Source organism: Mirounga angustirostris, unplaced genomic scaffold (assembly GCF_029215605.1).
Source record: "Mirounga angustirostris isolate CCGP_5_RB_7025 unplaced genomic scaffold, mMirAng1.0.hap1 SCAF_4, whole genome shotgun sequence".
Classification (NCBI taxonomy): Eukaryota; Metazoa; Chordata; class Mammalia; order Carnivora; family Phocidae; genus Mirounga; species Mirounga angustirostris.
In genome coordinates, this window is record NW_026991712.1 from 164,323,557 (window position 1) to 164,340,430 (window position 16,874).

Here is a 16,874-nt window from a genome sequence, read left to right on the forward strand (position 1 = left end):
TATATAAGTTCCCTCCCCTCATACCATTCTTGATTACTTAAACCCTGTTATTTTATCCTCGATCAAAACAATAATGGTGATGATGATGATGGAGAATAACTTGGAGTCCTTATCTTATGCCAGGTGCTATGTGGGCTTGGCATGCATTCTTTCATTAACCTCCACAATAATCCTTTAAGGTGGTTGGTCACTACAACATTTTCCATTTTTCAGATGAGGAAAACGGGGCACAGAAAGTCTGAGCAACTTGGTTATAGCTAGGAATTGTGTTGGAATTCTAATCCACCTCTTTCCTTATTTTATTGTTTTCCGAGGCACCTTGAAACTCTTAGGAAAAAGAGAAGGTATAATTATGTATTTAAATTAAAAGGAAGAACATGGAAGAGGGAGGAAGAAAAAAAAATGTTGAGTGGGTGAGCTGTGAAATAGTCAAGGGATGACACACTTATTCTACGTTTTTAAGGATAGATAGGATTTCAATAGGCAGAGATAAGGAAGGAAGGCATTCCTGGCACTGGAATAACCCAAGCAAAAGCAAGGAGCTATGCACCTGCTGATGGTTCATCTTGGCTTACAGAGAGTTTGGAGAAGAGCAGCAAGACATGCAGCTAGACATGTAGGCAGGGCCGACACAAAGACCCTTGTAGACCAGGTCAAGGGGTTGAGAAGACAAAGAGGGAGCCATGGGAGATTCCTGAGCAGCTCTGTTGACATGCTTCAGGAATATGAAGCAGGTGAAGGGCGAAGCACATCCAGGAAGGAAAGGAACCAGACACAGCCAGATGCGATGTTCTGAAAATGGCAGAAAAGAGAGCAGCAGGAAGGCAAGGAGTCAAAGACCATCCTGAAGGTGAGTGGAGGACAGAAGGGTTGGGGGCCCTTAAACCTCTGTCTGCCATTTTGTGCACTAATTCACCTGACAACCAGGATGGGGGATGTCAATGTGACTGGGTCGCAGCAGTGGCGGAGACCCAGCCCCAGGAAGGGTAAGGGAGACACACAGTGTCCAGGTGTAAAGGATTCCAAGCTGGGGCCTTGGGGGTCTCTGCCGTTTACAAAATGTGAAGGGATGTAAGGATGTGTTTTAAGCAAAAGAGTGCACAGCAGCTTTCCTCAGATTCTGAGATGTTTGACCTCTTAGAGAGGAGAAAACTCTAGCCTAGAGCATCAGACTCCAAAGGTCTTCAGAGCTGGCTTTGGCTCTAGGACACCAGTGTCTGTGTTTCCATGTGTGAATCTTGTCCTAATCACGCCCATCACCAGGTTTCAAGCTTTTTAAAAAACAATAACAATAACAAATAAATAAAAGTGAGCATATATTCCAAGCAACTTCTCCAGGAAAGAAGGATTCATTCGATTGTTCAAATAACCATAGCACAAAAGACTGGTTTGCTGGGAGAGCGGTTCCAATAACACAGCACTTTGGTTTCCAAGTCCCAACATCCCCGCCAGCCTGGAGGACTGGTCAGTGGCCGCAAACGGCGCGGATTTACTAAAGCAAGTGCAGAACAGCCCTCTTCCTTCTTGAGGCAGATACCTCAGAAGGCTGTCAATCAGGAAATCATTTCTGTTTTTTAAATACTTAAGTGGATTTCCTTTCTTTGTGTAGAGTTATCTTCCTCCTTAGGTCTGGCCCAGGGTAACACCCACCACAGCCTTCTGACTCGGCAGACCCAAGTGCTGTCTGACTTGGGGACATGGGAAATTTCTCTAGTGCTGCCTGAGGGCCTGGAAGCCACCAGAGAAGGTAGCCACACCCAGCAAGCCCCAGGCCACCTCTCCACTCTCATCCACCCCCACGCATGACATGCCATCTCCAGGGAGCTTCCTATCCCTCCCTGCACCTGCAGGATGCTTTCTGTAAGCTGTTCTCTCTTCTCAAGACCCAACCATGGATCCCCTTTGCAGTGACAATCTTGCCATCCTCTGCTCCTAAGGGGCCATCTCTGTACCCTTCATCACACTCACCGTGCAGGGGTCTTGTCTCTTGACCTTCCAGCTCGCCTCCCACAGCCTCCTCCAGGAAGCTTTCCCTGAGCCCCAAGCCCAGCCCCTATGTGCCCCTCAGTGTGTTCCCACGGTGCCAGACTTCACCAGCACACGAATGGTAATATGTTGGGCTCTGCCTTCCTCAAGACACTGAAGGTCCATGAAGGGCAGAGACTGCCCACATCTTTCCCACCACTGTATTTGTTTGCGTGCTTTACCAGGCATGCAGTAGGTGCACAATAAATACTGTCAAATGTCGTTGCTGTCTCTGGGTCCATGCCGGCCACCAGAGTGGGAGCTCTTTGAGAGAAGGGCTCCTGTCCTGCTTATCTCTGTGTCGTGGGACCCAGCGCAGGGCCTGGCACCCAGAAGTCAACTGTGAGTGTTTGTTGAATGAATCTGTAAACAAAGGGACAAACCAATGCCACGTCCCAGTCAGGGCAACAGAGTCAACAGCAAACCCAAAACTCTATTCTGAGGCTGTGAAGGGTCAGCAACAGGGGGAGCGAGGGAACATGTGGTCCCAGGCTGTGAGTCAGGAGGTGGCTTGCCACAATGCTCTAGGCCCAAATTTAAGTCTACTTAAAAGATAGCTGAGTAAGATTCTGGAGTTTAATGAATACCAGACCGAATCAGTGATTTTTCCTCAAAAACCCATTTCCCCAGTCTCTTCCCCACCTCAGGAAATGGCCCCCCCGTCCAGCCAGTGGCTCAGGCGGAAAACCTCAGCGGAACCTTGCTGTCTCTGTTTATGTGCCCCAAACGTCAGCAGGCCTGCTGGCTCCTCGCAGGACAGCCTCTGACTCTCCTGCTTTTTCCATCTCCACTGCGGTCGCTCAGATCCAGCCACCACCGCCCTGGAGCCTCACCTGGACCACTGGGGCATCTTCCACAGGTCGTCCCACCTCCTCTCCCTGTCCACTCAGCAGCTAGAGAGGTCTTTAAAAACCAGTGAATCCGCTCACGCTACATCCCCTTCCTTCAAGCCCTCACGCGTGTCCCGTCACACCGCGAATCAAATCCTCACTCACTACATTGACTTCCCCAGGCCGCCTACACCTTGCTGGCCTGCCTCCGATATATCACCTTGTCCCATATCCCATCACACCCCTGCCCCAGCCCCGCGGTCCCTCAGTACCTCTCCATGCTCACTCCTACGTCGGGCCCTCTATGGTCGCTCTCCAGTCTGCCTGGACACCCCTCCCTGGATTTCCCCTGACCGACTCCTTGGGATCCAGGTTTCAGATCACATGAGCGCCTCTCCTCGGAGAGCCCTTCCCTGACCACCCTCTACCGAAGGGTGCTTTCCCTTGATGTGGTTTTATTTCCATCAGAGTGCTCATTGCTATCTGAAATTATCTGGTTTATTTTTATGTGTTTGGTTTCCTCCAACTAGAATACCAGTCCTTTTCATGTTCCAAAACTATCACAGTCTTTTATTTACTTGTTTTCTGTTTCTGTCCCCTACTTGACTGTAAGCTCCAAGAAGGAGAGCCTTATCCAGTTCACGACTCTATTCCGCTCGCTCTTAGCACAGTGCCAGGCACAGATTTGATGCTTATTAAATATTTGCTAAATGAATAACTGAATGAATGAATGAATAAACTCCAAATGTGCCCACAAAATAAAGCTGGCTCATGGAGAAAAGTGAATGTGGCATTAATCACCATTACCATGAATACAGAATAAAACAGAGAAGATCCAATTTGCACAAATTGGATCATACCTGGATTCCTGTACTTGGTTCTGGTTGCCACACTGCCAAAGGGACCAGCACACATGAGGGGAAACTTAGAAAACCAGAGATGATCAGCTACAGAAACAAGAAATCCTAGAAGAGTATTGTTGCCATCTTTTCATATCGAAGGGGCTATGGAGAGAACAAGGGGATTGATTTAGTTTGGAGACCTAAGTCCATTGATCTGAACCCAGATCAATGGGTATGAGTTTGATAGAGATAGATTCAATATAGGAAGAAAAGGGTCTTTTGACAACCAGCATTTGTAGCGAGGGAAGAGACTACCTTAGGAGGTGGTGAGCTTTCCATCTAAGCAAGTGTACAAATAGATAACCACTTGGCAAGGATGTTGAGGAAGAGATTCAAGCAGCAGAAGATGGCCTCCAATATCCCTTTTGGCCTTGAGATGTTTGAGGGTTTGTCATATAGAGGGATTGAGTCAAGAAAAAATTTCTGGCTAGCAAGAGTTTTAGAATTTACTTATCTAGCCACCCTGATAGCAGAAAATATCACCAAAACCAGGTCTACAAATGAAGCGGTGGGAAGATTAGCTGAGAGGTATCTCGTGGGCCTGAAGCCAGCTCACTGGATTTGAAATCCGTTGTCTATGTGTGACCATTGAGAACACGGGCCTGCCAAATATGATAATGATCCAAAAAGATGCTTCCATTTCCAGGGGAACATAGCCCACACTCTCTATCACCCAGTAGCTAAGATAAACCTGGGTTTGCTTTCTGAAATTCTACCTCTTCCTAACCGGCGGGCCTCGGGCAGAGAAATGAACCCCTCCAACCTGTGACCTCATCTGTGAAAATGATTTTTTTTTTTTTGAAAATGATTTCATTTAAAAACCAGGGAGGGAGGACTCGAACCAAGAATGGCACAAGTGTGGTGATTAATGAACCTCGGTGACAGACCCACATTCACTATCCTACTCTATCTTATGCACGAGAACATCCACATAATACAAAGTAAAAAAGAGGGGGAGTTTAAAATAGTACCAACCTCATGTAATAATTGCAGGGCTTCACGAGATCATCATCATCATTATTATTACAGGGAATTTATACAAATCCTAGCCATTACTGTTATTACCAGGAATGTTTAAATATCCCGTTGAATCATCCCAACCGCCCTCTGAGATGGCGGTAATTGCCATCTCCGCTTGGTAGATGAGGAAACTCAAGCTCACAGAAGCTGAACAGATCCCGCATCGGGCGCAGGGCGGCAACTGGGTCTGAAGCCGGGGATCTGACTCCACCGTGGCAGCTGCTTTAATTACAAGAGGAGCCCCTCCTGTCCTACTTGGTGGATGTCTACACGGTTCTGACATCGGTTATTCATCTACAGCTGTGGTTTCCTGGCTCCTTTCTCAGTAGCAAAATCATTGTTTTTTTGTTTGTTTTCCCAAACGCAGCTTTTACTGAGAACTCCAGGAAGCAAGACCTCAAAACACCCAAAAGCCCTCTGGCTGAGGTGGGGATGGGGGCCCAGCAATCAGGCCCCTTGATTCTAGGGTGGCCCTTTGAAGCACCTCCAGGGTCTACGAGCAGAGTGTGAAAACCCCCCGATTGTAGCCAGCAGCAGCAACAACAACAAAAAAATGCTAAACTCTGAGAATTCCATTTAAGGACAGCCTCCTTTGCATAATGTGGGGAGGGGGAGGAGGGGGGTCCTGTGTCCACCACATATGATCCTCATTATGGACTCTGAGGTGGACCAGGCAGGGCACATCATCCTCAATTTGCAGATGAAAAACATCAAGGCCAAATGGAGTTAAGCAACGGGCCAAAGGTGCACCAGTTCACTTTTGGGCCAAGTGCAGACTGGAAGTAGAGTCTGTCTCCATTAACTCAGTGTGACCTGGCAGAGAGGGTGCCATCTACTGGAAATTGCCACTGACCCTTGGTCCACAAAGTGGACAATCAGCTTCTTGGCCACTGAGAGCTGAGCACATCCCCAAGGGCCCCCTGCCAAGGCCGTGTCCCAGAACAGATGGCAACGGGCAGGGGAAGGGGGGTCAGTGCCACTGGAGGGCTGGACAGCAGGATTTTGGCGGTAGACGGGCCATTCCTGTCCCAGCCATGTCGTGCTGAGCACAGGGCAGGATAAGCAATAACAGCCAAAGTGCTTCCACCTTCATCTGCAGCCCGAGAGGGGACGGCAGGTAATGCACACCTGGGGAGCAGTTCCGCTTCGCCTCTCTTCCTAGCTCTTTCATAGAAATCCCCACAGTTGATAATTGCCTAAATGGTCCCCCCGACTCTAGCATCTCTGAGCTGACCTGGAGCATGTGTTGGAACAGGCGACACTTAATTATCACTTGGTCTTTAATTAGCACTTAATTATTAACACTTAATCCATCTGTAAAATGGGGACACTAATACCTGGTTCATAGGGACTCTGGGAGGATTAATTAATGTTTGCAGCCCACTCTGAAGATGCCAAACATTGAACGGAGGCTCAGCAGTGACACTGATGACCGTGGTCCTTTATGTGCTTTTCCTAACGAGCTCTCTCCTTCCTCTCCTTGTGAATATCCATCCCCAACAATATCTGCCCAACATGTAGCTCTGTGTTTCCCAGACACAGGATTTCCCATCCAGGAAAAGGGCTATTTACAGCCATCTTCCCGCACTTTAATTTTCTATTGTGCCCTCTGAATATGTCAATGCCTTCCCAGTAAATATTTTGATGTGCGCTCTTGCTGCAGCTTCTGTGGAGGCTGAATGGGACAGCTGCTCCCTGTATTAGGGAATTCCAGATGTGCTTTAAAACCACCAGACTCATCTGTGCCAATGCCTAGCCTTTGGGGGTGGGAAAGGGAAAATATCATGCAGTTGCCTCCAGGGAAAGCCATGGGCATCTGACCCTCAGCCCAGGCCAGCGTGGGTTTTCAAGGTCCTCAGATCTACATCTACGTTGCCTATGCAAAATGAAAAATGTTCCCTTAGTGGACTGGTAAAGAGGCAGCAGAAATACAGCCCTGGTCTGGCCCTTCACCCTGGTAACTTCAGGACCCCAGGCACCTCCCCTATAAAGATTGGACAAAGAACCACAACAGGTGGATGAAAAGCATACAGCCTTTAGGGTTTAACCAGACTGAACAATGGGCCAGAACATTCCCCCAGAAGGTTGGACCTCAGCTCCTCCCACCTCCCTTGATGCCAGCCCCAGAGGGGGACACTCACTCTTCTTGGAAGCTGAGCCCGTTGTCTCTTGGAGTCCCAGCCATGGGGGTGGAGAGCTGTTCCTTGGTCCTGGGCTGCAAGGCCTCGGGCAGGCCTTGAACTCTCTTCCAGATTTCATGGCAAGTCTTGTCTAAGCTGTCTTGGGGTGTGTCCTGGTGGATCCAGATGTATCTGGGGAATGGGCCCAGGGCAGAGGGGCTCTTGGCCACCAGGGCCGAGGATGAAGGGAGCCCATTCCCACTGGCCATCCTCCTCCTCTCTTTGCGGAAGCCCCTTTGTCCACTCAGGGCTCGAAGACAGGGGGACCATCCACCACCACCCCTCATTCACCAGAAAGGGAGATGAGGATGGGCAGAAGCAGGTCAGTTCTGTCTGGCTATTGCTTCAGCAAGGTGACTATGTTCAGAGGCCTTCGATTTGTGTGTGAGTGGTGGGTGGAGGACAGCTTTCTTTTGGGGAGGGGGAGCTTATTTTGATTTGTTTTTATTTGCTCTTTCCTGGCCTTTGCCCCCCTCCCCCTCTCCCTTAGAAGAAAATATTTGAAAGTCAACAAAAACCAGTAGCTTAGTAACTGTGGAATCCCCCTGAGCTCAGGAACCAGGCGCCTGGGCGGGCAGAATGACATCTGGGAACAGCTGGAGGGGGAGGGCAGGCTCTCCCCACTGTCCCTGGCACTCCCCCGTCGCGATGCGCCCGGGACACCTTGCGGCGCCAGTGGCTCAGCCCATTCTCGCCCGCCAAGCCGCGCGGATGGCTGGGCCAGGGCCCGGCACCGGGCACTGCGCTAGGCGCCGTGGGGGCGGGGGCCCGCCATCAGGTTCTCAGCCGGGCCTTCCCAGGGACCCCCGCGCACCCCGAGGGCCAACGGCCCGCCGAGCCCCGCCTAGCTCGGCCCCCTCCCCGCCCCCCTGTCGCCCTCTCCAGCGCCGCTCCGCCGCGGCGGGCAGGAAGACCCCCGGGAGTGCGGCCCCCCTCCGTAGCCCGCCCCGGCGCTCCCAGCGGACACCTGCGGCGCGCCCCGCACCGGGCTGCGCTCGGCCTCGGCCACGGCCAGGGGCCCCACGCCTCCGCAGGGGCGCTGTGTCGGCGGGCCGCGCAGGGCGTGGCGGCTTGGGCCGATTGGCTCGCCGGTGGCGCCCACACCCTCCCCGTCCAGCGCCGGAATTCCTCTGTGGGTTTCAAACGCAACGGCTCGGTGCGCGGGCCGCCCTGGGTTCGGTGCCCAGGGCGCCCCGGCAGGGTGGGGGTGGGGGCGCTGAGGACCCCGGAGCACTTGCCCCTGTTGGAAGTCAAGGGCGCCGCGCCCCCGCCACTCCGTGCGGAACCTCAGCGCCTGCCCAGGGCCCCTGGCGCTGAATCGTCTGCTCTTACCCCAACCTGCCATTGTACTGGGCGCTGACCGTGTGCCAAGCTCTGGGCTTTCTGTGTTATATTCAACGAACAAGTTCGTGAAGTTAGTACGATTGTTTATTACCGTTCAGCGTTTGAGGAAACCCAGTCTCTGAGTCAAGAAGAAATGTGTCCAAGGCCCACTAGGAAGAGGGGAGCACCCAGCCCCCACCCCCTACGCCGGCCCTGATCCCTTGCTCTCAGCCTTTGAGCTCCACCAGTCCCTCCTGAGCTGGGTGCAGCGGGTCCCCGGGTTGGAGCGTGAGCCGGTGGGAGTGGGGTCAGGGGCTCAGGTGCAGAGAGATGGGCTAAGTCAGCAGTTTGCGGCCCAGTGGGTTCCCGCTTCTCACTGGATGGGCTTCATTAAACTCGTAACGGACACAGCGCATTTGCCTGCCCAGGGCTCTCTGGCCCCATGAGTCAGTCGTCGTTCCTCCGGGGGTTTCACCCAGAAAAGGGAGAGCCAGGTGACTGGGAAGAAGAGTGGATGGGAACAGACCAGAGCCGGGTTGAACCCGGACACTGTCACCTCCTAGCTGTGGGACCCCAACCACTTTTTTAACCTCTCCCATGCTCCTTCCTTCTTTCATTCCCCAGGATTGACTGAGGACCTCCTGGTGAGTTGCTGGGCACTGAGGAAGCATGCAGGTGAACAAGCTAGCATGGTCCCTGCTCTCCTGAAGCCTATATTCAGGGCAAGGAGACAGATCACAAGCTAGCAAGGCAAGTAAATAAGCACTAATTACAGATGAAATAAGGGCTCTGATGCGACAGGGGGAGGGGAATGGTGGCAGCATTAGATGGATGTCCAGTTAGGCCTCTTTGAGGAGTTAAAGTAATACTGGAGATGAGACCGAAGGAGGAGAAGGAATCCTCTTATGTAAAAATGGTGTTAAAAAAAAATTCTTAAGAAAACCGCATTTCCGGCACATAGTAGGCACTCAATAAATATGTGTTGGATGAATTAATGATATATGTAAAGTACCTGGCATGCAGTCGGTGCCCAATACACAACCCTGCTCATCAGAGGAGGCCCGAGTTCCTGGAAATGTTGACTCTCAATTTTGAAATCTGAGCTTCATTCCCCTTTGATTTTCATTATAAAATTGAAGATGTTCTCCTTTGGGGAAAATTCTGAGGACCTAGACTGAATAAAATTATAGTTAAGAATGTAGAAAACCTTTTAAGATAGTGTATTTAAAGGAAAAGTGATCATTGCTGATGAAATATTAATAGTTCTGAAAATGTCACTCAGTGTTTGTGCTGCTTGGCATTTGGTTGGCTAAACCTATGCTTAGAGCAGAACGCCAACAACCCAGCGCTGCCCAGGCCACAGGATTCTGGAAAGTTAGCCAGCTCACTCACTCCTGTTCTTTCTCCCCCCACAGCAGAAGACTAGGCGACAGGGGCTAAATTGGAAAAGATTGGGAAAAAAAAACCAATAAAATGCAACAGGGATATGGAATAAAGATAGGAGCATGTTTTTTAGAGCACACAGCTGAGGTTTCTAGAAGATTCTGCAAGAAGAAAAAATGTAAGTCAAGTAATTTGAAATAGTATAAAGCTATGTCCAGTATGGTCATTGCTAAGCCACATGTGGCTATTTTAATTCTACTTTAAGGTAAATTAACTTAAAATTTTAGTTCCTTAGTTACATCAGCCACATTTCAGGTGCAGCTTGCGGCTTGTGGCTACCATTTTGGACTGCATAGAGAACATCTTCATGGTCATGAAACACATGGACTCTAGAACCAGACTACCTGGATTCAAATTCTGAGTTCATGTGTTCTGGCCTTGGTGTATTAGTTCTCTAGGGCTGCCATAACAAAGTACCACAGAATGGGTGGCTGAAACAATAGAAATTTATTTCTTCACAGTTCTGGAGGCTAGAAGTCAAAGATCAAGGTGTCCGCGGGGTTGGTTCTTTCTGAGGCCTCTCTCATGGGCTCATAGATGGCTTTCTTCTCCCATGTCTTCATATGGTCTTCTGTCTGTGCATCTGTCCTCTTCTTATAAGGCCACCAGTCATATTGGATTAGGCCCCAACCCATGATCTCATTTTACCTTAATTGCTCTTTAAAGGTTCTGTCTCCACTCATAGTCATGTTTTGAGATACTGCGGGTTAGGACTTCAACATACAAATTTGGAGGGACACCTTTTAGCTCATAACATTTGGGTCTCATCTGTCAAATGGGATGATAATAAAAAACACCTGCTTTGTAGAATTGTTGTAGATGTACTATTACCAAGTGATTACTTAACACATGAAAAGTCCCTAGAATGTGTGGCACATAAGACATCCATAAAAGGGCTGTATATTAGTTCCTTTGTTGATTACACTGAAATGTGTGCTACTGGAGTTTCTAAGTAACTGCTTTTGTGCTACGTATAGGGAGGGAGGACTTTAGCTGTACTGGGGAAGTTAGTCTGTGATGGAGGGACAGACCCAAATCATCCACTAAGCCTTTCTAGGCTTTGTTCATTTTTAAGCACCTACCATGGGCCAAGATTGTGCAAGGTACAGGATGAGGAGATGAAGAAAACCTCTTGCGTAGACATTGTTACAGGTGAGTGAAGGGATCAAAGCATTCCATAAGTGCCTGGTATATAGCAGATGTGGGGAAAACTGAGCTTATTCCAGTCTTGTTCAATATATGTAGTTGTGTTCCTTCAGCACATATGTATCTGTGTGCCCAGCACATGAAATGGTGTCCATGACCACTGAATGCTTTACTTCAGGGTCTGCAAAGGGGCAGGGACCAGGCCCGTCTTCGGCACCTTGAACAGTAGGTTCAGTTTGTTTGGACAAATTCTTTTTTTTTTTTTTTTTAAGATTTTATTTATTTATTTGAGACAGAAAGAATGAGGGACAGAGAGCATGAGAGGGAGGAGGGTCAGAGGGAGAAGCAGACTCCCCGCCGAGCAGGGAGCCCGATGCGGGACTCGATCCCGGGACTCCAGGATCATGACCTGAGCCGAAGGCAGACGCTTAACTGACTGAGCCACCCAGGCGCCCTGGACAAATTCTTAAATTACCTGTTACTGCCTTTATGACACTGGACAGATTGTTTAACCTCTGTATACGTCAGTTTGCTCATCTGGTGAAACAGGGATAATGCCAACTTCATAGAGTTGTTTTGCGACAGCTGAGATGATGCGGGTACAGGGCTTAGGACAGGGACCCAGGGAATACTAGCTATCAGTATTTAGGATTCGGAGGGTCTGGCTTTTCTATTTGGAAGCAGGAAAGCCTCAGGAAGAAGCAACTCTCCCTCCCTATTCCCCAGCCTGGCTTCCATCATGGGCACTAGCATGGCCAAGCTCATCCAGGTGGGCACAGTCTGCCCTCTGCAAAGGCCTTCATAGGCTCCAAAGCAGCTTCCTCTTGTAGGCCCTGTCCCTCATCTAACATATTTGAAACAAACCCACCTCTCACCACAAATATAACTTTCTGGCTGTACAAGAAAATTGAAAGGATTTTTGCCATTTTGCTTTTGAAAAATTTTGGCCATGAGTAATTTAATTTATGGTCAGCTATGACTTCTTCCCGCGCTTGGTGCCTACCTGGGAGATCTTGCACGGTAAGAAAACTCCAACCTACAAATTGTTATTTGGAAATTGTTGTAAGGAAATTTTTATGACTACTAAATTCCTCCGTCAATGAAGTTGACATAATGTTACATTTTGCATTTAATTAAATATTTACTGATTTTAATGTTGCAGTTGTCTACTTTGTATTGTGGAGGTATTAAAAACATTTTTAGGCCTCAAACTTTCATGTAGGCCCCCGAAAACCCATAGAGAACCCCCCTCTTCATTCCCAGGCCAGTGATGCCCTAATGGGGTCAGGCTGCCCAGAGGCGGGGGAGGGGAGGCATGCATAGGGAGATGTCAGGTACATTTCCTGAGGGACAAACCATCAGAGCTGGAGGAAGGGGAGGGTGCAGCCACATGTCGCAGGAACAGGCCTTCCTGGATATTGTCCTGGCAACTGAAGCCAGCCATAGAGCAGCCAGCCATTTCCAGGACTTTGAAAAGGACACCAGAATGCTCTGGAAGCAAAGCTATGACTCTGGCTTTTCTCTCCTGCTTTTCTATTGGAAGAATAGAATGGCAATAGATGGCAAACCTCGCCATGGCCCAGAGGATTTCATCTCTTATTCTTGCCCCCATTCCTGGCCCACAGGTGGAGAGTTTAGGCTGTGGTCACTGACATACTTGAATTTGAATTCCTGCTCTGCTGCTTACTATGGCTGGCTTCACACACGCTTACCTTCTCTGGCATTTCATCATCGGCAAAGTGGTTGAAACAACAGACAGGTGCAGAGGGGGAGAGGTTCAGATAGGAAAATGCAAAGTTCTCAGCACAGATACCTGATTATTGTTATTACCAGCTATTAAAGTAAAAGTGATAGCTTATGAGATGTCCATTTAAAGTCAGGGAAAAGGAAGGCCAGTGGTGATGGAAAGAAAGAATACGACTTGGCACTGGTGGCCCGGCAAGGTAGCAAAAAAGTCAGAATGCATTTGACCTTTCACTTCCTGCTCTGGCTTTCCCGCTAGACTCATCGTGACAGGAGCCCCAAGAACTTCTGGAGGGGCTGTATGTGGGATCCTTCTCAACTAGAAGCTTGGTGTTCTGCCCTTCCATAACTTCCATGCCAGGATGTTGGTCACCAGTATGCATTCATTTAAGATTTATACGATCTGACTGCTGAGATGATTTGAGGCAGCTTTCAGATTAAAAAGTAAAAATTACCGCTTTGAAGAATAAAGTAAGAACTGACTCCATCTAAAGAAAACAGAAAAAGTTGCTACTTTCAGGCATCTGAATTGGTCAGAACGCACGGAGGTAATAAGGTAATAAAACTGGGTATCCCTATTTGTCAGCTAAAGCAAAAATGGAAACACGTTGGAAGGCAGAGTTTTTATTTTCTGACAGCAGAAAATACCCATCTTCATCTGTGGAGACAAAATGTTTCCTGGAAATAACCCCAAGCGTGAATTTATCATGAGTCCTTGTATAAAGGACACTGAATGACATAGTGAGCAATATATTCAATTCTGTTTTCATAAAGGACAGAAATGCCATTAAGTTGGTCAGTTTCTCACATCAGGGGTTCTCTGAAGACATAAAGCATAACATGAAATCATAACTCAGAGAAGGCATTTCTTTAAGGAACTCAGATAATGAAGTCTGGGGGAGACACCTTTGGGTCCATTCCACAACCATTATTGAGCACCTAGTCAAGCATCCATCCAGTCATCCAGCCATCCATCCACCCAGCAGAGCTCTACTGAATGCGCACCATGTACCAGGCCCTCTAAGTGGCACTGGTGAAGACTGCTTGCAAGAGCTGACACCTGGACTGTGTTCTGAAGGACAAACAGGCAGACACCAGACACAGCAGCAGGAGGAGAGCATCCCAGGCTGAGGGAACAGCACGCATAAAGGCAAAGGAGAGAGAAAGCGGGCCCATCTCAGGAGCACAGGGGACTCCAAATGGCCAGAGCATGGGGGGGTGGGTATAGGGAGTGGGGGGACAGGGGCTAGAGGAGCAGGTTGGGGCAGGTTAATGGAAGCCCCTGCAGGAAGAATCTAGCAGGGAGCTTGGATTTTACTCTGTAGGTCATGGGGAAATGTCCTGGGAAGGTGGGGGAGCTGTGAAATCAGGGTAGTGCTTGCAAACTGGGTGGCAAAGAGGAGACTACACTGAATGGGGACAAGAGCAGAGCTGGGGCACTTGTGATGTGGCTGTTGTAAGAAACTGGAAAGAAAGACCGTGAGTCCTGGGAGATATTAAGGAGGCAGAATTTAGATGACTTGGGGGGCTTCCTGGATGTGGGGGCCAAGGGAAAGTGTCCAGGATGAGCTTCGCAGCTTTCTGGCCCAGGCACCTCTGGACAAGGAGACACCAAGCAGAGAGGTGGGGTGCGGTGGGGTGCGGTGACAGAGAGGTAGAAGCAGGGGAATTCAGGTGTGAGCAGGCTGGGGCACGGCGTCCTGTGGGACATCCAGGAGGGCAGAATGCCAGACACCTTGCAGGCACTAGGGACCACCGAGACCTTCAGGAGGAGGTTTCTGCCGGAGGCAACTCTCAGTCCACCAGCAGTGGGGGACGGTGAGACGTGGGACAATTACAGAGCGTGGAGAGTGCAGAAGGGAGATCCCCTGCCCCTTCCGTCCTTCTGCCAGCATCCTGGACTGCACCAACGCTGCAGGAGCCTCAGGCTGTCTCCCTCCCAGCGCTTGCCCACACTGCTTACTTCCAGAACCAGGCCACCTCTCACCCGCCTTTCTCCCTAGGCTGAGCCAGGTGCCCTCCTCCTCTCTACCCCTCGCTGTATTTAATCGTGCCTTGCTGTTTATCTCCCTCCCCAATAAGCTATCAACCCCCTAAGGGCAGGGACTACTGGCAATGTCTTATTCTTCTTTGTTTGTTCATTATTTGCTTTCTCAGCACCCAGCACAGACCTGGGTGTGCAGATCAACGTTTGAGACGTGGACAAATGAATGAGTGAGGAGTAAGCCCATGACCACACGGGATACTCCAGAAAAAACCAGGGAGGGTTGTATAAGGGTACTGCTGCTGGGACATGCCCCAGTATTCCAGTGGCTTAATGCTGTTGAAGATCATTTCTCATACAAGGGTCTGATCCTGGTGTCTCTGGTTGGTGGTGATTTTCCTCCACACAGTGATTTGGCATCCAGGCTTCTTCCAGCTTGTGGCTCTGCCATCCCCAAGGGACACAAACGCTCTGTACCGGCCAGCAGATGGAGGAGGAAGGATGAGAGGATTTTATGGGATCAGCCTTGAAGTGGCATACACCACTTCTGCTTACCTTCCTTTGGCTGGGACCTTGTCTCGTGACTTCACCCAATTACAAAGGGGATTGGGGAATGTAGCGGCTTCTCAGGACACTTCGGCGCTATCCACATCTTGGGCCGAGTAATTTGGGGGTGGGGTGGAGGAGAGCTTCCCCAGGCATTGTAGGATGTCCAGCAGCATCCCTGATTTCTACCCTGTAGAGGCTAGTAACACCCTCCAGTTGCGAACATAGTCAAATGTTCCCTGGGGGCCAGTATTGTCCCTGGTTGAGAACTGCTGCATTCTATGGAAGGGGAAGCCTGCGCTTCTGAGATCCAGCTAGCTGGCCAAGCTGCAACGGAGCCCCAGCAGAGGGACTGGGGGCAGGGAGGTGGTTAGGAAGGGCCACCTGGGAGAGGTGCCATTGAGCCAAGCGGTGGTTAGGGCCATTTACTCCGCACGGTGAGAGAGGAATGGTACTCTCAGAGACAGTGTGAGTAAAGGCATGAGGCATGATAGCATAGCAGACCGGAGCTTCCAAATAGAGATGAGTCTAGAATGGCCCCCAACCTGTGCTTTATGGCCTCTGAGAAGCCAAGGAGAAATCTGACCTCTTTTGCCACTGATGGGAGTGCTATCCCTTTCCTTGTATCACAAACAGATTTTTCTACAAGAAATGTCAGAATTCGGGGGGGCCCCGCATTTGGTAGCCCTGGAGGAAAGGCTGACCAGGGGCCCTTCTCACTTCTCCCTCCTGGCGTCTGAGGCCCACAGCCTCACCACCCTCCGTGCTGGGCTTTTTCTTCCTCAACCTCCGCTGTCACCTTTCCTTGGGAAGCAGATCCCGGTCATCTCCACAGTGACAGCCTTGCTCTTGGGACAGACGAACTTTGTCTGATCATGCTGGTGATTTACAATCCCCACCCTCCACTCAGACCCCAGGCTCCTCCTTGAAGCCCTTGCCTTTGCTCTGTGGCCCTTCTCTGCCGTCCTGCTGACCTCCCCCCGCCCCCCCCCCCAGGGCCTCCACTTCTGCCCTCATCCTGCAGAGCCTCCTATTGGCCCCTGCCCCCACCCCTTGGCTTCAGAAAGCTCCTGCATTTTCTTCTTGGGTCAGAATGAAAATTGCAGGGCATCAAGTCTTCAGCCCCTCCTTGAATCAGGCTGAATTCTCCAGCGCATCAGGTCTTGTTTTCTTTCTAAAACGAACTCTGATCTTATCTAGATATTAGGCTTATCTTGGCGAGTCACTATACTGCGTTGGGCTTTTTTGCAACGTGATGTTGTGGAGACATCTTGACCCGTGGCTGCCTACTGCTCTGGGAAGAATGGAAGGGGAATGTAGGGGGCCAGTCCTGGAGGCTGGGCTGAGGGCCACCCTCTCCTAGGCTAGCGGGGAGGGCTGTTATCATCTCCTGGACTCCTGCCTCTCCCTTGCCCTGCGAATGTTTTCAAGGCTCCTGTCTCTGCCTGTACCCACATCACTTCCAGCAAAGACTACTGCAATCACCTTCCAAGTGCATTCCCTTTTTCTGCCCCTTCCTTCCCATCTGTTACCCCACAGAGAAGTCAGAGTACATGCTAAGCTGTGCCCCTTGGCTTCTACTTCTTAGAAATAAAAAAATCCACCTCTCTGGGATTCAGATCTGTCCACTTTGCAGAATATCTCCTGCTAAAGCAGTCGCCCTATGCACGGCCCTAACAGATCTCTCTTTAAATATATATCCCCACTATCATACCCATGCTTTCTTTCCTCC

At 50.0% G+C, this 16,874-nt stretch overlaps 1 protein-coding gene across 1 annotated transcript in view; it reads right to left on the bottom strand.

Annotated features, from left to right (window-relative positions):
* Positions 1-7,244, bottom strand: part of CUNH1orf94 (chromosome unknown C1orf94 homolog) — a 39,658-nt gene extending 32,414 nt beyond the window's left edge. Inside the window, exon 1 of the mRNA XM_045895466.2 lies at positions 6,919-7,244. Coding sequence (XP_045751422.1) covers positions 6,919-7,244 — 326 coding nt within the window. The remainder of the gene's footprint in view (positions 1-6,918) is intronic.
* Positions 7,245-16,874: the final 9,630 nt, after the last annotated feature.